At 51.8% G+C, this 27,201-nt stretch overlaps 1 protein-coding gene across 3 annotated transcripts; it reads right to left on the bottom strand.

Annotated features, from left to right (window-relative positions):
- Window positions 1-265: 265 nt before the first annotated feature.
- SCNN1A (sodium channel epithelial 1 subunit alpha) lies at window positions 266-26,795 on the bottom strand. 3 transcript variants are annotated; one of them, XM_040462708.1, is made up of 13 exons: window positions 25,703-26,795; window positions 23,251-23,610; window positions 11,005-11,272; window positions 9,951-10,141; window positions 6,068-6,171; window positions 5,518-5,681; window positions 5,005-5,103; window positions 4,652-4,769; window positions 1,714-1,792; window positions 1,556-1,613; window positions 1,314-1,369; window positions 1,100-1,175; window positions 266-734 (listed from the first exon to the last, which is right to left on the bottom strand). In XM_040462708.1, exons 2-13 carry the CDS (start codon window positions 23,604-23,606, stop codon window positions 366-368), a joined length of 1,938 nt encoding a protein of 645 aa, XP_040318642.1. In that variant the 5' UTR covers window positions 23,607-23,610; window positions 25,703-26,795; the 3' UTR covers window positions 266-365. The 3 variants fall into 3 exon arrangements, with proteins under 3 accessions (XP_040318642.1, XP_040318643.1, XP_040318641.1); XM_040462709.1 differs by lacking the exon at window positions 25,703-26,795 and adding an exon at window positions 24,261-24,302; XM_040462707.1 differs by lacking the exon at window positions 25,703-26,795 and adding an exon at window positions 23,775-24,249.
- Between the last annotated feature and the right edge of the window lie 406 nt (window positions 26,796-27,201).

The raw sequence follows: 27,201 nt of genomic DNA, 5'->3' as shown, positions 1-27,201 counted from the left end.
TTATTTTTGAGACAGAGAGAGACAGAGCATGAACAGGGGAGGGTCAGAGAGAGAGGGAGACACAGAATCTGAAACAGGGTCCAGGCTCTGAGCTGTCAGCACAGAGCCCGACGCGGGGCTCGAACTCACGGACCGCGAGATCGTGACCTGAGCCGAAGTCGGCCGCTCAACCGACTGAGCCACCCAGGCGCCCCTCCTGGGCAATTTCTGTAGCCCCTTATCCACCCTGCTTCCCTCCCCCACACCAAAGGCAGTTAGGCAGCTCTGAGAGGAAGTCCCAAGACATTCTTTAATCCTGCCAAGCCTGCTCCCCTCCCACCAGGGGAAGCGCCTGCCTTGGGAGGGGAGGGCACTTTCCTTCCCTCTCAATGCTCCCCCAGAGTATAGGCAGAGGAGCTGGCCTCCACCAAGTTGGATGGAGATGGGCAGGGACCCAGAGTGGCATAGGCAGGCGGAGGGGCCATCAAGGCCGGGGAGGTAGCAGGGTCTGGTGGGGATGTGGAGTGGGGGCAGAAATGGGACGGGAGGGAGGAAGCTGGAGTGGAGGCCACTTCCTGGGCACCCCTGCCCCCTCGGCCTGGAGACCAGTATCGGCTTCGGAACCTCCGGAGCAGCATGAGGAACGTGATGACCAGGAGGTCAAAGATGAGTTCAGCCATCTCCACCACAGACAGCACCGAGGAGCCGAACCACAGGCTCCACTGGCTGCCCAGTTTGGACAGGAGAGTGGCCATCTGTGAGGGAGAAAGGCACATTGATCACTGGGGCAGAGGGCCCTGGGTGGGCTCTAGAAGAAGAGCCCCATCCCTCCCTCCCTGAGGTCCTCCCTCACCCCTTTCAGCCTCCTGGTGGTCCCCTGGACCCCTTCTGTCCTAGTCATACCCATCTGGCGCATCCTTCCCCCCCTCCACCACCACACCCAAAGACTTCATTCCCCAGCCAAGCTCCCCTTCTTCCAACCTCTGCAACCTCACCTTCGCCCCCACCTTTCCTTGGTCCCCTGCCCTCAAGGCCCAGACCTTCCGGCCCCACAGAGGCACCCCCTTGTTTTCTCTGACAGACACCCACCAATACCTCCAAGAGAACTGCAAGGACATACCGTGACAGAGGGAGACTCAGAATTGGTTTTGTAGTTCAGTTCCTTGAAGAAGATGTTGAGTTTGGCGACCCCATTTCTTTGGAGTCAGGGAGAAGGGAGGGAGAAATGGCAATGGGTTCACTTCTCAAACCCTTACAAACACCCTCCTCTCTTCCCAGATCAGTTTTCCCTCCCAAGGATTCGTCCCCCTCAGCTGGATCAGGGTAGAACTGACCTTTTGTTGTTGATAGTATAATTGTTCTGTCGGGATAGCATCTGGAAGATCCAGTCCTAGAAAAGAATGGGGTGTCAATGGGGTCACCCCATACTCTTCAGGCTTACAGGGTGGGGGGTGGGATCAAACACATCCATACACACACATACACCCAGAAAAGACCACAGTATTACACACACACACACACACACACACACACACACATCCCCTCTCCCTCGTATCCCTCCCCTTCCCCACATTACCTGGGATGTCACTGAGGGCCATCGTGAGTAACCAGCAGAGAGCTGGTAGCTGGTCACACTGGGGATGGAGAAAGGAGCTCAGTGATGGGGGTGGGGTTCTCCCACCCAGCCAAGTGGCTAGCTGCCCAACCTGTGCCCCAGGGGAAGGGGACACTCACCTGCACGGCTTCCGGCACTTGGTGAAACACCCCAGGCGGTCTGAGGAAAAGGCATCCTGGAGCTTATAGTAACAGTAACCTGTGGGTGCAGAGAGATGCCCATTTCCCTAGGGCACCTCAACCTTCTGCACCCCGAACCCAAGAGGTCTCCCAAGATATGTGGGTTCCCACATCACAAGTAGCATTACAGTGATGTCTCCTGAGTGGCAACACCAAAAATGTTGAAAAAATGAAGCTACGTAAGGAAAAAAACCAAAAAACAAAAAACAACCCAGGACTCATCTATGTAAAGATGAGTAGGATATGGACAAAATTCTAAAATTCAAAAAGAGGGGTGCCTGGGTGGCTCAGTCACCTGAACATCTAGCTCACTGATTGATGGCTCGGGGTCATGGGACTGAACCCTGTTTAGGATTCTCCCTCTCTCTCTCCCTCTGCCCCTCTCCCCTACTCATACTCTCTCCCTCACGCTCTTTCTCTCTCTCTCTCTCTCTTTCTCTCTCTAAAATAAAAGTCAAAAGGAAAACTGGGAACAATTGTTATGGAAGAATCATGAGATTAAACCACAATGAGATGCACTTCACATCCACCAGGATGGCTATTAAAAATAAATAAGTAAGTATTGGTGAGGATGTGGAGAAACTAGAATGCTCCTCTATTGCTCCTGGGAACATAAAATGGTGTGGCCACTTTGGAAGAGTCTGGCAGTTCCTCAAAATGTTGAGCACAGAGTTATGATATGACCCAGAAACTCCACTCCTAGGTATATACCCAAGAGAACTGAAAACATATGTTCACACACAAAATGGAAACAGGAAATAGAAACAACCCAAATGTCCATCCACTGATGAATGGACAAACACACGTGACGAATCTGTACAATGGAACATTATTCAGCCATAAAAACAAAGTACTGACAGATGCTACAAGCTGGATGAACTTTGAAAATGGTGTGCTAAAAAAAAGAAAAAAGAAAAGAAGAAGAAAATGCTGTGCTAAATACAAGAAGCCAGTCACAAAGGACCACAGATGATTCTATTTATATGAAATGCTCAGGACAGGCAAATCTGTAGAGACAGAAAGTAGATTAGTAGTTTCTGGGGGTGAGGTGGGGGGCTGTGGGTGCAGAGGATGGGAAGCTCAGAGAGTGCTGATGGGTAAGAAGTTTCTTTGTGGAGTGATGGAAATGTTCTAAAGTTGACCGGCCACTACTGTACAGCTCCGTGATTATACTGAAGACTAAAACTATACTAAAATCAAATGGGTGAATTACTTGGGATAGAAATTATCTCAATTGAGTTGCTACCTAAAAAAAAGGGGGGGTGGGGAGAATGAGTCTATGGATCTCCCTTCTCCCCTATTCGCCAAGTTCTAAGTAAGTATGTTCTATTGTGTCATTCTTGCTACTTTTAGTTGCCTGGTCCAGAAGTCCTTCTCCATTTCTGACCCAAATCCCTCCATCTATGAGGGCTGGGGGTCTGGAACGGTGAAGCATGGGGAGCAGCTGGGTCCCTTCCTCTGGGGAGTAAACAGTCCTTGGGAGACTGTTCCTCTCCCCATCCCCACGGCTTCTCAGCCATCAGCATTGTTATTTTTCCTCTCACAGATCCTCAAACTCACAAGCACTTAGAAATCATTGTTTGGGGGCAGCGGGGAGCAGGGGGCAGGGAGTCCCTGCTCTGCACATCCTCCTCGTTCTCGGACATGACATCACGACTTCCCCCTGGGCCCCTGAGTGTCCCTCCAGCTCTGATGTGCTCTGACATAAGGTGGGAGAGATGGGAACCAAATGCAGGGCAGGGGAGAGAGCTGTGTGGAGCAGACCCAGGGAAGGGAGGAGGCAGGAAGATCCACAGGGACAGAACCAAGAGAGGCAGACACTATAACCCCTGGGGTCTGTCCCATCCCCTCAGAGGTGTGGAGGTTCATCTCCTCCAACAGTGGCCACCAGCAGAGGGAGAGCTGGGGCCAAGGGAACCAGACAGGAGGACCCTCAGGTCACAGGCGTCAGTTGAGAGCCTGTGCACCAGGATTTCTAACCCTCTACTTTCCAGTTTCTTGTTTGGGATTTCCTTTCTCTCAGCTTCCTACCACAGAGCCTCCATGGGGCATAACTCCGCTATAGTGGAAAGGAACAGGGATCTGTCTACTCCTAATCCAGGATTAAAAAGGAGATCTCAGGGGCGCCTGGGTGGCTCAGTCAGTTAAGCATCCGTCTTCAGCTCAGGTCATGATCTCACAGTTCGTGAGTTCGAGCCCCGCGTAGGGCTCTGTGCTGACAGCTCAGAGCCTGGAGCCTCCTTCACATTCTGTGTCTCCCTCTCTCTCTGCCCTTTCCCTGCTCATGCTGTGTCTCTCTCTGTCTCAAAAATAAATTAACATTAAAAAAAAAGGAGATCTCAGTGCTCTCCAAACTTTTTTTGATTGTGCCCACCTGTAGGTAAAAAGGTCTTAAGTAACTCCAACATATGTATTTGATTTATAAATTACAAACTTGCTACTATAGAATTGATCCATTAAGTACATTATAAAACATATATAAAATGGAAGATGTTAGGGAATGAGGTAGATACATCTAACTTCTAGTATTTTCTTCCTGCACCTGGTGAGCTGTCCTGTGCCTCGCCCGGCACCGGAAGGGTGAGACAGGGAAGCTACAGGCAGAGTGTGGAGCGAGCGAGGTTTCCTTCACGTGCTCCTCCTTCCTTCTGCTGCAGGTGATTTTTAAAGGGGGCCCTTCTCTATAAACACACAGAAGCCAAAACCCAGAGAGAGAAGCCCGAGGGAGGAAGGGGATAGAGGGGAGAGGTGGAGTGACAGGAAACAGAGGGGCTGGAGCGCAGGACAGAGGGAGAATGAGGGTCACAGAGGGTCTGAGAGGGAAGTCTGTGAGAGTCCTGGGGCAGAGGGGCCGGCCAGGGGCTCCCTGTGGTCTCACCCCAGGAATTATGCTTCCTGTAGTCACAGAACTCTGCGTTCTTGGGCAACGGATAGAAGATGTAGGCACAGCCACACTCCTTGATCATGCTGTCCTGGAAGCAGGAGTGGATACACACCTGGGGGACACAGGAGTGACAGGAAAGGGGGTTCAGGCCTGCTCTCCCCACACACAGCCCAAAAGAGGCAGGAAAGGGGAGGACAAACAATGCTCTTCACCATACTTGTACCCCTCTCTCCACCTGTCCCGTTCGCTCACACACACACACACACACACACACACACCCCTCCAACTTGGACTGACCAACAGGGCAGGCCTGGGAGATGGTCGCCATAGAAATGGGCTGGTCTCACCTGCTGTGTATACTTGGTAAGATAAAGGTTCTCCACGGGGACTTCACTGCCATTCTTGGTACAGTCACCATAGTCGCCCCCAAGTCTGTCCAGGGCTTCCTGCAAACCCCCACACACAAAGAAATCAGAGGTCAGAAGTCAAAGCAAATGGCCCAGACCTCTTCCTGAATTCTCCACCTTCCCTCAGGTCCAGGCCATTTGTATCTCGCACCTACCAGCCTCTCCTGTCTGCCTCACGGTTTCAAAACGCACCCAGCAGCCCCCAACGCCCATCTGGGTGCTACTTTCAAGGACACTGGCTCCAGAGCACCCCCGGAACCCTAAGCACATCCTGAACCCTTCTCAGCACACTCACCCAAGGTTCCTCCTCAGATCCCTACTTCTGCCAGCCCCTCGCCCCTAACTCTGCTTCTGAAGACGGCCACCTGCCTCAGGCCCACCGCACACGATCTCCCTCTATAGTCTTCTGGCTGGTGAGTCACCTCCCCTGCCATCTTCCCGGCCCTCTCTTGCCTTCCTCATACTGATGGAGGTCTCCACACCAGGCCTCAAGTTAAAGCCGCCATCGTCCATGAAGGCAGGCTCATCCTGCCCATGCACCATCACCCTGGCCCCGGTCACTGTGGACAGCAGCGGGATGAAGTCATTCTGCTCTGTGCGCAGCGTCAGGGACAGACCTAGGGGTGCAGAGGGAGTGGAGTGGGGGAGGTCCTGGAGGAGTGTTGGGGGATGGAAAGCCCCTTCCACGCGCCTAGTTTCTAATGCTCCACAGAGGGCAAGGCCAAGAAGACCTACATAGGGATTTGGCAGCCCCCGGGCTGGATTCAGGGGTGGGCATGAAGAACTGGGACAAGATTCCTATAACACCTGGAAAGGACTTTGTGGTACCCATGGGGGACAAAGAACAGAGAGGACTCCTTCCAGGATGCAGACGGGCACGTTGTGGGGAGGCCCAGAGGCACACAGCATGTCTAGGACATGAGCACAAGGTGGGTAACTGTGGGTGGGCAGGGCCGTGAGAAGTGCTGAGGCACAGGGATTGCGGAAATGAGGACTTGCTCACCATTTTTGATCCCAGGCATGGAAGACATCCAGAGGTTAGAGTTGTTCTTGCCATTGAAAGTGTAGCAGTTCCCATATATCGGGTGGTGAAAGTGGGAGTAATTCCTATCCGGGAGAGAGAAAAAGTAGAGTCAAAAAAGAAAGTTGGGGGGTGGGTGGGTCAGAGAGAGCGGGACTTTCAGTGACCTTTGTTTCCTGATCACCTACTATGTGCTAGAAGCTTTCCCCATGTTCCCTCAGCCACTCCAACCAACAACCAACAACCATCATCCCCACGTCACAGAAGAGGAAGCTAGGGCTCAGAGAGGTCAAGTAGCTGTCCAAGGTCACACCGTGATGACAAACTTGAGACTCAAACACACATCTACCTTCTAATGCAGTCTCCTCCCCACCAGGCCACCTGACCTCACTGGCCTTGTGACCTCTCTTGTGTCACTCTGTTGCATTACAAAGACTTTGGCAGTGTCCCTAGCTTCTCGTGAATCTAAATCTTAGTTCCCCATTTGGACTGTGATCTCCTTGAGGACAAGGGTCACATCTCCTTCGTCTCTGTATCATCTCTGGGTTAACTGAATAGTTCTTGACCTACAGGCCCTACAGAAGATCATTAATAAACAGTGGTCGAATGAATAAAGTGGAGAAATGGAAGGGAACAGAGTTAGGGGAGACAGTGAGAGCAGTGGTGAACACAGAGCTGAGCGGAGGAAGGTCAGATCCCAGGACAGATATGAGAGGGAGAGGGTTCTGGTGGGATGGCCTTGAGCAAGTCATTTTTTCTAAGCTTACTCTCATCTGTAAAACGAGGAGGCTGGAACTGGATGATCTGGAATATTCCACTGGCCTTGAAGAACAAAGGCCTAGAGATATGAAATACTGGTGCACATTCTAGGAAGTGCTAGGAAGCCAGCATTTCCAGAGCTAAGGCAGGATTCAGGGAGGGAGGAAAGAAGAGGCTATGGAAGTGAACAGAGGCCAGTCCTGAAGGGCCTGTAAGCCCAGCTCAGGGGGAGAGGGGACAGCCAGGTACGATGTGATGGACACACACCATGGACGGTATGCAGCAGGTGGAATCAACCGATTAGATGGAACAACATGGATGGATCTTAAAAACAGAACTTAGGAAAACAAGAGGGCAAATGAGACATGACCACTTATATATCCATAGGAGAATATATGAGAAGCAATATAACGTGAGGGTTAAGAGCACAGACTCCAGAACTAAACTATCCATATTTGAACCCTAGCTTTAACAAGTATTAGCTGTGGGACCAACCACGTTACTTAATCTCTCCATGCTGTAGTTTCCCCATCTGTAAAATGGGGATAAGAACAGGACTTGCCTCACAGGGGTGCTGTGAGGTTGAAATTACACTTGGAAGGTGCCTAGCACTTAGTAAGAGCTGTATACATTTGCTCTTAAGGTTACAAGCATCCGTTAAGGTGGCTAAAGTGAAAAAGACAGTAGGGGCGCCTGGGTGGCTCAGTTGGCTGAGCATCCAACTTCAGCTCAGGTCACGATCTTGCAGTTCGTGAGTTCAAGCCCCGCGTCGGGCTCTGGTGCTGACAGCTCAGAGCCTGGAGCCTGCTTCAGATTCTGTGTCCCCCTTTCTCTCCGCCCCACCCCTGCTTGTGCTCTGTCTCTGTCTTTCAAAAATGAATAAACATTAAAAAAAAAAAAAAGTAACAAGCGGAGGGTGGGGAGAATTTAGAACCCTCATATACCGCCCGGGGAATGTAAATAGCACGGCCACTTGGAAAACCGTCTGAGAGTTGCTCAAAATATAGAATTACCACATGACCTAGGAATTCCACTCCTGGGTATATACATAAGAGAAATAAAAACATACATCCCTACAAAAACTGGTACGGGAATATTCTCAACAACATTACTCGTAATAGCCAAGAAGTGGAAACAACCCAAATGTCTATCAACTGACGAACAGATAAATCAAAGGTGGGATATCCACACAATGGAATATTATCCAACCATAAAAAGAATGAAGTTCTGGCACATGTTGCAACATGGATGAGCGTTGAAAACATGATGCTAAGTGAAAGAAGTCGGGAACAAAGGCCGCATAGTGTAGGATTCCATTTCTACGAAGCGCCCGCGATAGGCAATCCGCGTAGATGGACACTAGATTCCTGGTTTCCAGGGCTGGGAGGAGGGGAGGGAATCGGGAGTGACCGCTAGGAGGTGTAGGGTTTCTTTTGGGGGTGAGGAAAATGTCCTAAAATTAGATAGGGCTTGCATAATTCTGTGAATATGTAAAAAAAATCACTGAATGGTATACATGTAAAGGATGACTTTTGTGGTGTGGGAACTGTATCTCAATCAAGCTGTCACTGGAGAAAAGATTACAGAGAGAAGGAGAAAGGATGACATGGGGAGGAGAGGGATGAGAAAGCCACGATAAGGAGCTTCACCTCGGTTCTGGAGGCCACAGGAGACAGTGGAGGATTTTGAGCAGGACCAACTGGAAGAGTTGCAGAATAATGAGAGGCTTTGGCGGCAGAAAGATAATGGGAGGTGAAGGGATTATAATAACCCAGGTGAGAAATGATGAGGCTCTGAGCTAAGGAAGTGACCTAACCGTCAAGACTGAGATGAACTACGGACTTTCCGTTGATGGGGAGGTAGGAGCATGGGGCTGGCAGAGCAAGAGGACTGGGGGGAAGGTGACAATTAGAGACACCCAGTGGCAGGGTGAGATGACTGGGGCCCAGGCCCTGCTACTGTCTCATTTCCCGGCAGGCAGCTCCTGTCTTCAAACAAACAAGAAGATTGGAGACAACAACAAAATCCTATGCTGAGCAGAGTGTGTGCACCAGGTGAGGGTGGGGCAGAAGCAGGTGACACCTGGCCCTGCTGCCATTCTGCAGCGATGGGAGCGGGAAGGGCCCCTAGAGAGTGGAGAGGCTGCCTCAGCACCCTGCCCGAAAAAGGTGAAAACCAAGGAGAAGTAGGAGGGGAAGGGTGGGGTAGGAGGGGCCAGAGGCTACAGCCTCAGAGAACTGCCCAGCTGCCATGACCTCTTTGCAAGGACATTGTGACTGGATCTATAGCAGAGGGAATGCCTGGCAGGCAGTGCAGTTGAGTGGGAAGGATCCTTAGCTAGCTAGGGCTGGCCTGGTGGCCTAGGGCAAGTCACATTCACCTGTTCCGTTCACGAGCAACAGAGACCCATTTTTCACTGCAGTTTGCAAAATGCCCTCCCGCGTATCTCATGAACGTGGAGACGGGTGTTATCAACATCTTCATCACTTGAGCAAAAGTGCCAGAAGGGCACGGATTATATACATTGCCCTGTTTGATGTGTCCCAAATGCCTGAAACAATGACTGGCACACAGCCCAGACAGTAAAAAGTATTTGTCTGAATACACAATGAATGAGTCTCATTTTCCCCGCATTTTACACAGAAACAGTCTCTGAAGAGTGATGTGAAATGCCCAGAGTCACCTGGCCGGAAAGTTACAGAGCCAGAGCAGTGACTCAGGTCCCCTCCTTCATTCAACCCATGCTATTTCCTCCAAACCACTGCTGTCCACCTCATCTGAGAAGATGACCTTCCGGGCACCTGTGAGTTTGGTGCTCGTCACAGAGGGGCCTTCGAAAGATGGAGAACCATGCTTCCAGCCATTGGATTCTCAAAGCCAGACCTCAACTACAGCCTTCCCAGGGCAGCATATTAGGCTGCCTCACTCAGACCCAGCCCTGCAGGATAATCCATGGGGCAGAAGTTTAGACCTGAGGAGGTCCCCTCCTCCCTGCAGGCATATATTTAGCCCAAAGGCCTTTCCTGGGTGCTGCCCATCTGAGCCTCAGGCTGACTTCAGAAAGAAGACTCCGTGGAGAGCACAGAGCCAAGCAGGAGGGACTCACGCCTGATTGCAGGAGGCCTGGTTGAAGCGACAGGCAAAGATGAAGTTGTCCAGCATGTCCTCCTCTGAGGATGGAGAAGTGTCCCGCAGTCGAGAAAGAATGTTGATGTAGTGGAAACGGTACCACTCCCTCACTGCATCCACCCCTGACGAGTACGTCTGGTAAAAGCAGTCCGATTTGTTCCGGTTGCACTAAACACAGAGAGCATCAGAGGATCAGCAGCAGGGGACAGGCGGCAGGGCAGGCTAACGTCAAAGAATGAGTGGTCTGAGGTCCTGAGGACTGGGGTGGGGAGCCAAGAGTGCAGAAGAACAGAAGGCAGAAGTTGAAGCCCGTAAGAGAGTGGACCAGGAGAGCCTAGGCTTAAGGGAGCAGTCGGCCAAGGAGACCAGGAGCTGTGGTCCCAAGTGTGGGTCATTTATACAGCCTCTGCAAGACGGTGGAGCAAGGATTCATCTCCCCACTTTACTGATGGGAAGACGGAGGAATCCAGAGGCTTGCCCTAGCGACTGAGCTAGGACTGGAACTCAGGTCTCCTGGTTGTGCGGTCCACTCTCCCCAAAGGGGGCCTCTCTTCTTCCCTCTGCTCCTCTCCCGCTTCCACTTACTCTCCCTTTTATTTTTTATTAAAACAATTTTTTTAAGTCTCTCATTTTACTGATTCCTTATTCTCTATCTCAGGCAGGCAGAGCCCCAGTTCCCTGCCATACAGGAGGGTCCCAAGGGAGTCCCGACCAGTGGGGGGCTGACGATTCAGAAAGGTGCTTTTTCCGCCACAGATTTGACTTCCAGACGTTTAAACCCTCCCACAGAGGTCCCAGCGAGGAGACCCCCACCAGCTGGCGTTCCGAGAGATGTTATTTAGTTATGTATTTTGCCAGCAGGCAGACGAGGTTCTTCCTCCCGTCGCTAGGCAACAAAGGCGGGGTCCGGAAAGGGAGTGCTGTCGGGGAGTGGGCAGAACCGGAGGGTCCGGGCAACCAGGAGGGGCGGGACCCGAAGGCCGGGGGCGGGACCCGAAGGCCGGGGGCGGGGCCCCGGGGGCGGGGCTTACCAACTGGAAGCCGACCTTCCAGTCCTTCCTGTTCACTTGGGGGTTATTGTCCCGCACGCTGGAGGCGGCGCTGCGGACTCCGCGGGCCCCGGGGGGCGGGGCCGGGGACCACAGGCGCTGCAGGAGGTGCGGCCAGGGCTCCCGCAAGTCGCGACGACCGCGGGGGTGGGTCCCCAGGGTGCTGGAGGAGTTGTATTTGTACAGGTCGTAGAGCGTCTGCTCTGTGATGCGGTCCAGCTCCTCCAGCTCCTCTTTAATTTGCGTGTACCTGGAAGGGGCGATGGGAAGAGGGTCGGATTTGGGGGGCGGCTTCGCGCTAGTCCCTGGCCCTTCAGGGCCTCGGTTTCCTCGCCAGAAACTGGTGAGGTCGGTCCATCCTGGAAAAGCCTGCAGGGAATAACTCTGGTGTCTCCAAGGCTCTCTCGGAGGGATGGGGACGTGAGGGTGTAGACTGGTTTTCCACGGGGTTAGTGGAGGCGACTATGAGCCCCGGCGGTGACGGCATTTATTACGGCCTGTTTATCAGAAGGGAGAGGCGGAGGCTCCTGTCGGTGAGGCCCTCTCCTCCCACTCGTCCTGGCCGCGAAGGGAACCCGGAACTCGTCTGCCCTTTTCCAAGACGGGAGAGGGTGTGGCCGCGGCCTTCGCCCACAAGCTCCCTCAGACCCAGGGAGCAGGTCAACCCACCCTGGCCTCCTCCGGCAAGGGTGGCCTTTGGCTCTGTCTGCCGCCTGGCACCTTCTAAATTAGAGATACTTAACTGCACTTCTAGAATTTCCCCAGGAACTTTAAAACTACAGATGCTGCACACGGCCCCTCCCCATCAAAGACTCAGTTTTAATGAGATGGGTGGGGCCCAAACACCATAAGTTAAACGCTGTCCAGTATAAATCATCACATTCCTTCTCGGCACAGGCATTGTTACCCGCTCCGTCATGAAAGTCCATAGTAGCAGCGCCGTAGGGATAGAATCTACCAAAACAAAACAAATACACCTAGAACTAATACATTCAACAAGGTTGTAGTGTACAAAACCATTGTACAAAAATTAATTGTATTTCTACATAATAACAACAAAAAAATGGAAAATTACATCACAAAAACCACCATATTAAATAGCATAAACAACATCAAATACCAGGAATGAATTTAATGAAAGAGGCAAGAGTTTTACACCGAAAATCATGCTGAGAGAACTCAAAAACCAAAATAGAGAGTTACATGAGTTCCTGGGTCTGGAATTCTGTATAGTTAAGATGTATTCCAAATTGGTCGTTTGATTCAACACAATCCCTATCAACATTTCAGCACACATTTTGAAGAAACTGATGGGCTGATTTAAGACGTATGTGGAAATGTAAAGAATGTAGAGTGGTCAAAGCAATTTTGTTTGTAAGTTTATTTTTAAGTAATCTCTACACCCAACACGGGGCTTGAACTGATGACCCTGAGATCAAGAGTCACATGTTCTTCTGACTGAGCCAGCCAGGTGCCCCTCAAAACAATTTTGGAAAAGAGCAAAATTGAAGTACTTAGTTCTACCTGACTTCAAACTCACTATAAAGCCACAGTCATCAAAACAGTGTAGTGCTTATGTAAGGACAGACAGTAGATCAATGGAACAGAATAAAGTCCAGATATATACTCACACGTATACAGTCAACTGAGTTTTGACCAAAACACCAATTCAATTCAATGGGGAAAATCATTTTTTTAAACAGAGTATGCTCTATTGAGAAAGGAAAAAAAACAAAAACAAAAAAAAGAAACTCAACCTCCACCTCAGTTTCTACACAAAAATTAAGTCAGTTTGAATCACAGACCTAAACATAAAATTCAGAACCAGAAAGATTCTAGAGGAAAACATCAAAGATATCATCATGACCTTGAGGTAGACAGTATTTTTTGCAATAAGTATCTAAGGAAGAACTTATTGTGAAATATAAAGACTTTTTACAAATTGGCAATAAAAAGACAGGTTGTTTAGGGGCTCCTGGGTGGCTCAGTCAGGGTTGAGCGGCTGCATATTAGTTTCGGCTCAGGTCATGATCCCAGGGTCATGGGATCAAGCCCTGAGTCAGGCCCATGTGGGCCGTCCCCCCAGCCCTCCCCTCTGCTTGGAGCATGGAGTCTGCGTAGGATTCTCTATTGTTCTCCCTCTGCCCCTGCTCTCTCTCTAAAATAAGGGAGCACCTGGGTGGCTCAGTCGGTTAAGCTTCAGACTTCAGCTCAGGTCATGATCTCACGGTTCGTGGGTTCGAGCCCTGTGTTGGGCTCTTGCTCAGAGCCTGGAGCCTGCTTCAGATGCTGTGTCTCCCTCTCTTTCTGCCTCTCCCTTGCTCACGCTGTCTCTCAAAAATAAATAAATGCAAAAAAAAAATTTTTTTTTAATGCACCAAAAGATAGACAGTCACTAAACACAGGAAATGTGCTCAACATAATTAGCCTTCAGAAAAATGCAAATTAAAACCATAATGATCGGGGCGCCTGGGTGGCTCAGTCGGTTAAGCGTCCGACCAGCTCAGGTCACGATCTCGCGGTCTGTGAGTTCGAGCCCCGCATCGGGCTCTGGGCTGACAGCTCAGAGCCTGGAGCCTGCTTCGGATTCTGTGTGTGTCTCTCTCTCTCTCTGCCCCTCCCCCATTCATGCTCTGTCTCTCTCTGTCTCAAAAATAAATAAACGTTAAAAAAAATTTAAAAGGGGCGCCTGGGTGGCGCAGTCGGTTAAGCGTCCGACTTCAGCCAGGTCACGATCTCGCGGTCCGTGAGTTCGAGCCCCACGTCAGGCTCTGGGCTGATGGCTCAGAGCCTGGAGCCTGTTTCCGATTCTGTGTCTCCCTCTCTCTCTGCTCCTCCCCCGTTCATGCTCTGTCTCTCTCTGTCCCAAAAATAAATAAACATTGAAAAAAAATTAAAAAAAAAAAAATTTAAAAAAAAAAACCATAATGATCAATTCACTGTGGTGCATACCTGAAACTAATAGAATATTACACATCAACTCTACTTCAACAACAAAAAAATGCAATTAAAAAAGGCAAACTTCTAAAAACAGGTAATGAGGCCACCATTTAACATCCGTGAGAAGGGCCAAACAAGTAAAAGACTTGGACAGTGTCAACTGGTGAGAATGGAGAGCAGCTGGGGTTGCAGCTGGTGGGAGAGTCAGACAGCACAGTCGATTTGGCGGGTCATCTGGCAGCTTCTCATAAAGTTAAACATACATCTACCTTATGACCCAGCAATTTCACTTCTGGATATTTTACCCGATTCCACTCCCCGCTATTGACTCAAGCACAAGGAAAACATAAAGACTTGTACGTGAATGTTCATAAGCACTTTTATTCATAATTGCCACAAAGCTTGAAACAACCCAAATGAGCCTGGGTGGTTCAGTCAGTTCAGCGTCTGACTTTGGCTCAGGTCATGATCTCACAGTTCGTGAGGTCAAGCCCTGCATCAGGCTCTGTGCTGACAGCTCAGAGCCAGAAGCCTGCTTCAGATTCTATGTCTCCCTTTCTCTCTGCCCCTTCCCCTCTTGTGCTCTGTTTTTCTCTCTCTCTCTTAAAAATAATAAACATTAAAAAAAAATTTTTTTTTAAGGGGGGGCTGATACAGGCAAAAAGCATGAGAGAATTTGAGAAATATTAAGTTCAGTAAAATGGGTATGTTGAGCCAGACACATTAAAAAAAAAAATTCATATTGTGTGATTCCCTTGATGTGAAGTCTGAGAACAAGTCAAACTAATTGATGGTGACAGGAGTCAGAGAATGGCTGTGGGAGACAGAGAGGAATGGGCTTCAGAGGGCCATTGTGTGATGGAAATGTTCAGTACCTTGATTAGCAAACTTCAGTGAGGGCTTCAGATTTGTGTGAGGGCTTAAGATTTGTGCATTTTAGGGGGGTCTGGTTGGCTCAGTCGGTTAAGTGTCTGACTTCAGCTCAGGTCATGATCTCACAGTTTGTGAGTTTGAGCCCCGCATCAGGCTCTGTGCTGATAGCTCAGAGCCTGGAGCCTGCCTCAGATTCTGTCTCCCTCGCTCTCTGCCTCTCCCCCGCTTGCTCTCTCTCTCTCTCTCTGTCTCTCTCTCTCTCAAAAATAAACATTTTAAAAAAAGATTTGTGCATTTCATCATAAGTAAATTATACCTCAACTAAAGAAAAAGTCACATACCTGTGTTTAGGGGGGCCCTGCCAGAGATTGGTGTTTACTGGGAATGTTGGTGGGGCCCAAACAAGGTTGTTTTACAAGAACCCCAGGGACCCTAAAGTGCAGCTACATTATACAGTCTCTAGGCCATACCCTACTGTCTACTCCACTTGGCTGTTTCTCTTTCCTTCATAAAGTCTAGCTGGCTAGGCCGTTAGGCATCGGCTCCAGATACCCCTCATGCCCTCAGAAAATGTAGCCCAGGTCCAACCAAGGTGTGTGTTTGACATTCCAAGAGACTTGCTTGTGGTTGGTAATGAAAAGAATGGCAGTGATAGCTCGGATTTATTGAGCACTTACTATGAGGTTGGCCCTGTGGTATTCGAATGAACACTCACTTAATCTTCAGTGTAATTCAGAAAACTATCTGCCACTGTTAGCTAATACTTTTTACAGGTGAAAAACCTGAAAACCCTGAAGGTGACTTGTTTCAGATCACGCAGCCAGGAACCAGGTCAGAAAGCACTATATCCATCACACTGTCCTTTGCTCTGTCCCTGCTAGCTCTGGCTATTTTAGCAGATGGACAAGCTGCCCCAGAAAGAGCACCAGAGCCAGAAGTGACTGGATGTGGGGCCTGGCATTCCAGCCACACACTTCTAGCTGGGGAATGTTGGTGAGGAACTCAACCTTCCTGAATCCAGGCCTCAGTTTCCCCATCTGTAAAATGGGCATAACACTAGATCTGCATACCACATGAAGCTCTTACAGGGTTAAATGAGAAAGTATTCAGTGGCACAAAATGAAGAGGCCATTGAATCTCAGGAAGACATGGATGGGGGCCCAAAGCCCAAGAAACTCAACTTGGTCACACAGGAAGAATCCAGGTCTCCCACCATGGCTGGAGTCATTCCCACCTGAGCCACCACATCTCTGGCTGAGCCTCCCTTGGCACACCCCTCTAAGCTGTCTCAAGTCGCCCTGTGCCCCCCTTCTGCCTTGTACACCTGCCTCATCCTCATCAGAGACTCAGAGCTGTCACCTTCTGTAGCCACAAGGCTCCTCCCCACAGAGCCCCAAGCTGTCCCTAAGCCAGGTCTCCCCTCAGTGGTCTCCCTCAGATTCAGCTCCTTCCTGCCTCTTCCAGAGAGGCCTCTGATGAGACCGCAACCCCCACCTCCAGAAGAGGCTGGGCTCCATACAAAACACCCTCCCTCCCAAGGTCTACTTTCCTTTTGGTGGGGAGCCCTTAAGGAAGAGATATTCCCATATCACCCCTTCAGAAAAGAAATCTCTCCCTCCCTTTCACCTGACACCTAGAACTAAGAAAACTGACCACTGAGTAAACCTCACTAATGCCATCAGATCTTATCCTGCAAGCAGGAGGGCCCTGGCAAGAGGAGACCAGGGCTGGAGAGGGGATAAAGAATACACACTTGGAGCTGCAGCAAGACAGTCTAGCCCTAACCTTGACTTCCTGCACGAGTCCCAGTCACTACCCGCACTCTCATCTGCGCTGGCTGACAGCCCGACATTGGAGCCCTGCCAATTCAATCAGGCAGGCATTACTACTCCACTTTACAGTTGAGGAAACTGAGGACCATCAACTGGGCAACTTCTCGAGGGCCACTCAGCTAGGAAGTACCGGAGTCAAGATTTGAACCCAGGCCTGTCCGACTTCATGGTCCCTGCTTTTTCTGCTACTTCTGCCTCCGGGCTCAGAGGCACTTGAGAATGGGCAGCAAAATCTCCTTTCCCTGCAGCGGGCCGTCACCCCCCCCCCCCCCCCCCGCCCCGCCCCGCCCGCATCCCCTCTTCTCTGCCCAGGACAGACTAGCAGGAGCAGGGATACTGAGAGATTTAAGGACTGATACCCCTGCTATCTTCCTATGTGTATCTCTTCCCTCCCCCTTTCCCCTTGGTGGCCCCCTCTCACAAAAGAGCCCTTCTCACAGAGCAGCCTTGGATTTGCCCAGGCTCTCATCACCCCGCTCACCCCCCGCCCCGTGCCCCCAGAGGACCCTAGTGGAGCGTTCTCAGCCAGCCCTCCAGAAGCACTTGGCAGAACTGGGCACTGGAAACTCACCAGCTTCCTCCCCTGCCAGGGTGCATCTGGGGACCTACCCGGCACCCTCCTTCCTCCAGGGACAACCTTGACCTCCCTTTCTTTGGCTCCTCCCTCAGCCCCATTCTCCTCCACATCTCAGCACCTCCAACTTCCTCCCTGGGGCCTCTGTGAGCTCTGGGTGCCCTCAAGAAGCCCCTCAGCCCAGAGCCCTCCTGAAGACAGAGTCAGCCTCTCTAGGGTCACTTCTGAGTCTCAGATTACATGTTCAGTTCCGTCCTGGCTGCAACATTTTATTTTATTTTTTATTTTTAACGTTTATTTGTTTTTGAGACAGAGAGAGACAGAACATGAACAGGGGAGGGGTAGACAGAGAGGGAGACACAGAATCGGAAGCAGGCTCCAGGCTCTGAGCCATCAGCCCAGAGCCCGACGCGGGGCTCGAACTCCCGGACCATGAGATCGTGACCTGAGCTGAAGTCAGACGCTTAACCTACTGAGCCACCCAGGCGCCCCATGGCTGCAACATTTTAGACCAACAGATGTTCACAAACTAATGCTTGTTCCAAAGATGAACAGCCAGGGTGGTAAGAGCTCTAGAAACCATTTCATCCAAAGAAAAGTTGCAGGGACAAAGTTTTAATCAGCTCTCCAGGTGTATTATCTAAGCCTTGCCCACCGTTTGGATGGTTTACCTTGGAGGGGCGCCTAGATGGCTCAGTAGGTTAAGCATCTGACTTTGGCTCAGGTCATGATCCCACCGTTGGTAAGTTTGAGCCCCGCATCGGGTTCTGCACTGACCACTCAGAGCCTGCTTGGGATTTTCTGTCTCCCTCTCTCTCTGCCCCTCCCCCACTTGCACACACACACTCTCACTCAAAAATAAAATAAACATTTTTAAAAAATTGATGGCTTGCCTTGGAGAAGTTACTTAGCCTCTGTTCCTCTGCTTCATCATCTGTAAAATGGGACTATTAATAGTCCTTGCCAGGGCGCCGGGCTGACTCAGCCGGAGGAGTGTGTGATTCTTGATCTTGGGGTTGCGAGTTCGAGCCCCATGCTGGGTGTAGAGATTACTTAAATAAATCTATTTCTTTTAAAGAGTCCTTGTGGCAAAGGGTTATTGTGGAGGTGAAATGATTTGATACAGGAAAAGTACTGAGAAAAATACCTGGCCGAGTAGACACTGTACAACTACTGCTATTGTCTTCGTATCAGCGCTGTTATTGGAGAAGAGCAGGCGGAGGAGACACAGGAGGACTGCCACCTAGCTGCCACGTGACTTTGTGGTCTTAAAAAAGTAGAACTTAAGACCAGATTCCAATTCGGACCCCTCCACATAACAGCTGGGTGACCTTTGCAAAGCCTGCAGGTTCTCAGAGCCTCAGTTTTCGCATCTGGCTGGGAGGGGGGAGGGGGCGGGTATCTCCTTCCTTATCTAACAAGCTTGTTAGGAGGATCTGAATTCGGTGGTGAATTTTGCAAGCTACCTTGAAGATGCTGCTGCCATGGGCTGGTGGCCGGTGGGTGAGGAAGGAGCTATCTTTAGGGTTGTGTCAAAGACACAGAACCAGGAGCAGAAGCTAGAAGTTATAACGAGGTCAACTGCAGCTTTACCTAAGGAAGAACTTTCTCTCTCTCTTTTTCATTTTTTTTTTAAATTTTTTTTTCAACGTTTATTTATTTTTGGGACAGAGAGAGACAGAGCATGAACAGGGGAGGGGCAGAGTCTCTCTCTTTTTTAAAGTTTTTATTTATTTATTTACTTTGAGAGAGAGACAGACAGAGCGAGGTGGGGAGGAGAAGAGAGAGAATCCCAAGCAGGATCTGCGCCATCAGCGTGCAGCCCAATGTGGGGCTCGAACCCGTGAACCGTGAGACCATGACCCGAGCCAAATTTGAGTCAGACACTTAACCGACTGAGCCACCCAGGTGCCCTGAGGAAGAACTTTCTAACAACGGCTGCTACAGAGGTAGGGAGGGTCCCGACAGGAGAAGGAGCCCAGCACTGGGGGCCAAGGGGGGCAGTTCTGAGAGTCCTGGCTTTCTGTCCCTGCCAGGCCTGCCATCACAGAGCGAACTGCTAGCCCCACTTTGCAGAGTTAGGCTCGGGGTGCCTGGGTGGCTCAGTAGGTTGAATGTCTGACCCTTGGTTTTGGCTCAGGTCATGATCCCAGAGTCCTGGGAGAGAGACCCATGTCGGACTCCATGCTGAGCGTGGAACCTGCTTAAGATTCTCTCTCTCTCTCTCTCTCTCTCTCTCTCTCTGCCTCTCCCCTCTGCCCCATCCACGCACTCTCTCTCTCTCTCAAATTAAAAAAAAAAAAGGCCCACAGCTTCCCTCTTTAGGGAATTGGCCCTCTCCTCTCCCCACTCCTGTGCCATGCCTCTGCTCTGCCATCTTGGGAAGGGATTCCATCACCTCCTGTGATGTTTCAGGATCTTGAGTTCTTCCTTAGGCCCAGCCTCAGTCCCTCCCAGGACTAGATGAAAAATATGTTCTTGGGCTCTGTTTTCTGTGCATGTGGTTAAGACTGGCCCTCTCTCCTGGATGAACAAAGCCCTTTTTGGCCACAAAGAAAGCAACTGCAGTGGCTGACCCTTCACAGTGGATTCTTCGCGCTTTATTGCTTACTGTGGCCCCTGCAGCCTCTCTCAGAAGTTCCCAAGCAACCCAGAACCCCTCCACCTCTGCGGGCCGTGGACGTCCGGCCGTGCCCACCAGCTCTGGGCATCCCTGGTCTGACTTTGCCTCATTCCTGTTATCTCACCAGTTCATCTATCCTGTCCACAAATTTCCACCTACTCCCTGCTGCTTCGGTAGGAATCACTCATCTGGCCTGTCCCCTGCACCTGCCGCAAGCCAGCACCTGTGATTCACCCTCGGGTCACCACCTACCAGGCTGTGTTAACCTGTCCACCCACCCCTGCCTCTCTCCTTGAATAGGAGCCAAGAGCCCTGCATCCCTCTCTCCTCCATTCATGACAAGTACCCCTCATCTGTCTCACCCATAAGCCCCCACCTGGCAGCGGGCAACCCTGTGGCACCTTCTTAAAGTGTAGAGGTGATAAAGGGCTTTGATATCAAACACATTTGGTTTGTGACTCAGCTGCTAACCAGAAATGCACTGGCTGCTTGGAGGGGTGGGTGGGTGACTTTTGAATCCCAGTTTCACCACCTGCTACCTGTGTGAACTTGGACAGGTTATTTAACCTCTCTGGGCCTCAGTCTCCTCTTCTATAAAATGGGAATAATACTCGTACCTACTTCAGAAGTCTGTTGTGAGAATTAAATAATTTCATATAAAATGTAACATATCTGGTGCACATTAGGTACTATAGAAGTGTTCTTGGGGCTCCTGGGTGGCTCAGTCAATTAAGCATCTGACTTCGGCTCAGGTCACGATCTCGAGGTTCGTGAGATCAAGCCCCCCGTCGGGCTCTGTGCTGACAGCTCAGAGCCTGGAGCCTGCTTCAGATTCTGTGTTCCCCTCTCTCCCTGCCCCTCCCTGCTTGTGCCCTGTCTCTCTCCCTCTCTCAAAAATAAACATTAAAAAAAAAATTTTAAAGAAGTGTTCACTATTATTGTTGCTATTTCTTTATTATTTGCTTTGTGACCTTGCTCAAATTATTTTGCCTCCACTTCCAAATGGAAATAATAACTATGTCCACCGCCATGGACTTGTCAAGATGAAATGAGATAGTCCTTATAAAGGACCCAGCAAAGGGTGAGCATGTAGCAGGTGTTCGACACGGTTCCCTGTGCCTTCCCTGACTCCCCTCCCTCCCCCGGGGCTCTCTCCCCTCTAAGCCCTGTGGCCGCTAGTCAGGCAGGAGGCATTTCTTTCTGTGTGGACACCTGTCTCCCAGCCTGCAGGCCTCAGGAGCAGTGGCTCTGGTTTCATCCCCTGGGGCTTTTTCGTAGACTGTCCATGACCCTGCCCTCAGCAGGCCTCAAAAGATGTAGCCCATGTAGCCCTTTGCTCTCCATCTCCCACCCATGTCTTTCAAGCACAAACATTTACTGAGAGCCTACTACCCAGCCTTTAGTCCTTCCTGCCTGCCCGCCTTCCCCTCCCTGCTGACTCAGTGCCCTCCACCATGGCCCAAGGGGGTGAAGAGAAATAAGTAGGGGAAAGATCAGGGTAGCGAAGCAGCAGAGGGTCGGAAAGGAGAGGAGCCAAGCTCACGGGCACCAAGGAAGAGAAATGAGGCTGAGCCGGCAAAGGAGAGCTGGGAAATGAGATGTACACATCTGATTACACACTTCGCTGATTCCGTGTCCCACACCTTGGATATCAAGAAAAGGAGGGATTTGTGATCCGAGGGTGAACCACAGCTCCGTCACTGTCTCTGTGACCTTGTGACTTGTCTGCCTTTGCCTCAGTTTCCTCCAATGCAAAACAGGGATTACAATAGTCCCCGCCTTGTGGGGTTTCTGGGAGAATTAGGGGTGCCACAGAGTACTTAGCAGTGGCTGGTGCATGAAGCAGCTTCTTAGGAAACGCGCCCTTCACCTGGACAGCATATGGAGGCTTATCCATGAAAACGGCCGGCAGGGCTTTCCCTGCAGCACGGGACGTCCCAACCCTTTTTACTCCGTGATACACCTTTGGACACCATGGAACACATGGGGGGCCTTCATCCCTAATATGTGACCAATCTCCATCCTCCATAATCATACCTATACCCAATGTTTGCTCACACACACACACACACACACACGCACACTCACGCAATCACACCTGTAGGCACTCACAAATCTTACACTCCCTAAGGGCAGAGACTGACTCTCGAAGCCACACTGTCCTGCTGTTATCTGTGTCGCCTATCTCTTCCACCGTATTTTATCTTTCTGTCCCCAGAACCTAGCAAAGTGCCTGGCCTTCAGTGAAGACTGAATGAATTATTTTTTTTTAATTTTTTTTTCCAACGTTTATTTATTTTTGGGACAGAGAGAGACAGAGCATGAACGGGGGAGGGGCAGAGAGAGAGGGAGACACAGAATCGGAAACAGGCTCCAGGCTCTGAGCCGTCAGCCCAGAGCCTGACGCGGGGCTCGAACTCACGGACCGCGAGATCGTGACCTGGCTGAAGTCGGACGCTCAACCGACTGCGCCACCCAGGCGCCCCTGAATGAATTATTAATGAACCCATTTGCCAGGTGCCTAGCAGTGTTGGGCATATGCTCCAGGTATCCCCCACGTGTTGCATGACTGAGTAAATACAAATAAGAGGTGTGGATAAACACCTAGCTGTACCCTCCTTTCTTCTCCATGGTTACCATCCCCTCTGGCTTCTAGAAGAAAAACTGGCAAAGAGCAACGATGAAACCCAAACCTTCAGGACACACCCGAGCACTTAAAAGTCAGGCACCTGGGCAGGTGAAGTACACAGCCCAGCAGGGGTCAACTGGGTCTTGGGGGGGGGGGGGGGGGGGGTTGGGGGGGGAAGGGGAGGGCTGCTTTCTGTCCTGTCCTGGTTTCCCTCTGACTCTACCCCCAGCCTCAAGTCTCTCCAACCCTTTGCCACCAGCCCCCACCTTGATTTCCCCAAAACAAACTCCCCTTCTACACGGAGACCAACATACCAGGGCCCAGCCCCGCCAGCTTTCACCACCCACCCCCACAGCACCTGCCAACGGCTTCACCTGTCCATTAGATTCTTCTCTCGAGGTGGAGGAGGCCTTGTTCTTCGCCCTCCTCTTGCTCCAGGGAAGGGATGGGAATGATCTCTACCCTGCTCTTTGGAGCTATCCGCATCTCACTTCATCTGTTCGCCCTCCCACTTGTGGGAGGAGGAAGGGAAGTCGACAACCACACTCTGGATAAGCTGTGGGCACTTGGAGGGCCCCGTTGGCAGAGCCGCTCTGATGGGCAGAGCCCATCGAGTCGGGGGCTCCCTATCTTGCCCAAAGGGAGGTCTACCTAGGGACAAGAGTATCCCCTCCTACTCCCGGGTCTGCGGGTCTGCCTCCGCGCCCTCTGTCCCCCACTTCCAGGCGCCGGGGAAGTGACAGAGGGGTCGACTGACCTGTAGGGATTGAGGGTGCAGATGGTGACGGCGGGGAAGACGAGCTTGTCCGAGTTGAGGTTGATGTTGAGGCTGACGGGGTAGCTGAAGTACTCCCCGAACAGCTGGCCGAACTGCCAGTACATCATGCCGAAGGCACAGAGCCAGAGCACAGCCCAGAAGGCCGTCTTCATGCGGTTGTGCTGGGAGCACACCAGGCGGATGGCACCGTGGATGGTGGTGTTGTTGCAGAAGAACTGGAAGAGGTCTCGGTAGGAGCGGTGGAACTCGATCAGGGCCTCCTCCTCCTCTTTGGGCTGCGGGGGTGCCGCAGGGCCGGGGCCCAGCCCCTGCTCCTCATGCTGCTCTCCTTTCATGAGCCTTGGGGGGTCAAGGAGGGCCAGGGTCAGGGCTGACTTCTAGGCTCTGGTGCCTCACTCCTTGACCCAGAGCAAGGCTGCTCCTGGCCAGGCCCGCATCCCGCCCTGAGCCCACTCTTTTCTACCCCTCCCTCCCTCCCTCCACCGTCCCAGGAGCCGGCTGACCTGCTGGAGTCCGGGCCAGGAGACCTGTAGCTGGGCTTGCCTGAGAAGCACCCTTCAGAGTTCTGTCCCAGCACCTCCCTTTCGGTCTCCTCAGCTGTCAGTCTGCCCTGCTTAGTCAGTCTATCTTTAGTCTCCTTCCTCCAGGACCTCTGTGTCCCAGCTCTTCTCTCTCTCTCTCTCTCTCTCTCTGCTTTCTGCTTCTCTTTGGGTCTCTTTCTCAGCTCTCGTCTTCCTTGCCTGTCTCCTGTCTGTGTGCCAGGCTCTCTGGTCCTGCCTCTCTTCTTCCTCTTCCTCCCTGCCTTGCTCCCTCTCTGAGTGGGCTCTCTCCTCCACCTCTGGCCCTGGCCCTGGGCTGTGTCCGTCCCAGGGACTGCAGGGCTCCAGGAGGTCTGGACGGCCTCCTGCTCCCAGCTCCCAGGTTGTGGCTGGACTGGGACTGGTTCCTTTCCAGTTGAATCTGGCAGCCGAGCCTCTCCTCCCCCTCACCTGACAGGTGCAGCGGCCCAGCCAGGGAGCCCGCCCGCCAGGCTGGGATGGAAGCGACAGAAGCCTCATTAGCATCTCAATTAAAGGTGAGCAGGGCAGGGGGAGGGGCAAAGGAGGAGTCTGAGCTGAGAGTTCTCCAAAGGGAGGAGGGCTCCTGAGGGCAGGTGCCCCGGAAGTGTGGGACTGGAGGAGGTGGGTGCTCCCCCCCCCCCCCCACCTAGAAGAGTAACGGCCCTGGGGGCTGACAGGCAAGGAGATCTGAGACAAAAGGGCAGGGGGAGGGCCAGAGATCTCAGACAAGGAGAGAGATCCTGAACACAAAGCCAGGAGGGCAAAACAAAGAAAAAAGAACCAGCCAGGATGAGGGAGACTAAGGCAGGGGAGACCAGAACAGGGAAGGCAGAAAAAGGGAGATGGATGGAAGAAGACAGGATGAAGGCCTGGGAGGGAGGGCTGGAGGAGAGGCCCAGAGAGGAGGGTGGGTGAAGGGGGTAGAGCCAGGAGACTGAGGGGATGAAGCCCCAAGTGGGCTTCCAGGAGCTGGGTCCCCTCTCTGGGCACTCCTGCCAAAGGCACCCACAGGTCAGCCTCACCCCCAGGTCTTATAGAAGAAGAAGGGGTATCTACTCAGTAAAGTGGGGACACCTCCTGGCCCCCCTGGGCACTGGGGCACAAAGCGCCCCTCTGCCTCTCCCTCCTGGTCCATCCTTCTCCCTCCTGACTCCTCACTGCCACCCCTTACCTCGTCCAGGCCAGGGAGGGGCCCAGGTGAGGCTGGAGATTGGGCGGGGCCCTGGGACATTCTGTTCTTTTTTACACCATTGGCTGCCAGGCCAGGAATGTGTAATGTCCCCTGTTGTGGTCACGGGGTTGCAGGAATGTGGTCACCGAGAGGCAGCACAGGGGCCAGGCAGGGCACCTGGGCACAGACCTGGAGCCTGAGGAGCTCTAGGGACAGTGGGCCCTGAGCGAATAGGGAGGGATGTAGGCAGCACTGGGTGTCGGGAAGGAGGAAGGTGGGCATGGCCCAAGTGGACACCAGCCCTGGGAAGAGGGAAAGGCTCGCTGGTAGGGGCTGTGTTTTTCCTCCAATATCTCTGCTCCGAACTTAATCCAGCAAGAGGATAAAGAGTGAAGCGTAAGCAGTGAGCACACAGAAAGGGAAGGGTCAGAGAGAGGGCCCAGAGACAGCCCAAGGAGGCACGGGAGCCCCAACCACACAAGCCAGGCCCCGCGCCTGATGGTAGGAGGTCGGCCACAGCGGACCCTCATCGGAGGCACCCGGGGGAAGCCGGCCTGGGATGTGCAGACACAGGCCCAGCCTGAGCACTGATGGAGAGTGGCGGAAGAAGGCAGTCATGCTACATAAGATGAGGACTCTAGTGGCAGAGATAAGAAGTAAGTGCTGAGGGAGCCTCAGGGTGGCAGGCAGAGGCACTCACCCTGAGGAGACTCAGGAAGGCTTCCTGGAGAAGGTCACATCTCAGCTGGGTCTTGAGGAACACCAAGGGGTGTACCAGACAAGTAAGAGGGAAGCGGGGTACTCCAAACTCAGGGTACAGCTGGGCCCTGCGGCTTCCTCTTAGGGCAGAAGGTCTCCTGTGGCCTCTTAAAGTGAGAGCTGCTGTCAGCCAGGATTCCAAACCCGGTCCCATCACTCCCCTTGACACCTGCTGGGAACACCCTCCTGGGAAGAGAAAGGCTGGTTTTTCCTTCATTTTCGAGATGAAGAAACCGACCCTCCATAAAGAGAAGCCAGTTTTCTGAGGGCACAGAACGAAACAGCAGCCGAGAGAAACACAAAATCAGAATTCTTTTCCTGCAGGGATGTCTACTTAGGACGTTTGCCATTTATTTCCCATGACAAACCAGCCGCAGACTCATGGGGAACTGGAGCCCCCCTGTACCTGGTTTTGAAACCTAGGAGCTTCAAACGCAGGGTTCATGGGCTCATCGGCAATCTGGGTCCTGGCTTATCTCCCCAGCTCTGTGGAAAGCTCTCTACACTGACCCCACATTCCCACAGGACCCAGACAGCCTTAGAACCCCTATTCTCCCCGGAGCCAGGTTCTTAAACAAATGGAGTACACAGCACCCTGCCTGTTTGATCTCAAAGGTTAGGAGAGGCACCTCCCTGCCTTTTCTGTTTGCTAGCTGGTGTCTGAAATCCAACCACGGGCTCAAAGCAGCACAGCAAATAGTTCTCATCTCAAGGGCTCTGTGAGAAGAATCACAAGGACGGGTCTGGGCTGAGCCGGAGCACGTGGACATGGTGTCCCCAGAAGTGCCTGTCAGTGTACCAGGGCAGTGGGTGGGGGGCAGCCCATGCTCAGGGAAGGCGTCGTTCTAGATCTGGAATGGGCCAGAGCAAGTCTGTTGTGAGAAACACAGAAATCTGCACTTCTGTCACGGCTCCATTTTAAGTGTTATCTTTGAAAGTGCAGAAATAATGCCCAAATACATTTTTGCCACAATGCGACTTTCCAACAAGACAGAAATATACAGAACAGCAAAAGCTTCCCTTTGTCCCATTCCCTACCCACCCCTCAGGTCAAGGAGGGCTGTTGTAATCGGTATATCCATCTGTATCTTTTGTGTGCTTTTATAAAATTATATGCATTTCTTTACATTGATACTTTTTTTCATAAACGGGACCATATTATAGGTATTCTGTGACTTCCATTTTTGCCTTTAAATTTTTTTTTTAATTTTTTTTTCAACGTTTTTATTTATTTTTGGGACAGAGAGAGACAGATCATGAACGGGGGAGGGGCAGAGAGAGAGGGAGACACAGAATCGGAAACAGGCTCCAGGCTCCGAGCCATCAGCCCAGAGCCCGACGCGGGGCTCGAACTCACGGACCGCGAGATTGTGACCTGGCTGAAGTCGGACGCTTAACCGACTGCGCCACCCAGGCGCCCCCCATTTTTGCCTTTAAACT

The sequence above is a fragment of the Herpailurus yagouaroundi genome, unplaced genomic scaffold (assembly GCF_014898765.1).
Source record: "Herpailurus yagouaroundi ecotype Mexico unplaced genomic scaffold, PumYag 355, whole genome shotgun sequence".
Classification (NCBI taxonomy): domain Eukaryota; kingdom Metazoa; phylum Chordata; class Mammalia; order Carnivora; family Felidae; genus Herpailurus; species Herpailurus yagouaroundi.
Note: the sequence above shows the minus strand (reverse complement) of the source record. Positions and strands in the feature narration are given on the sequence as shown.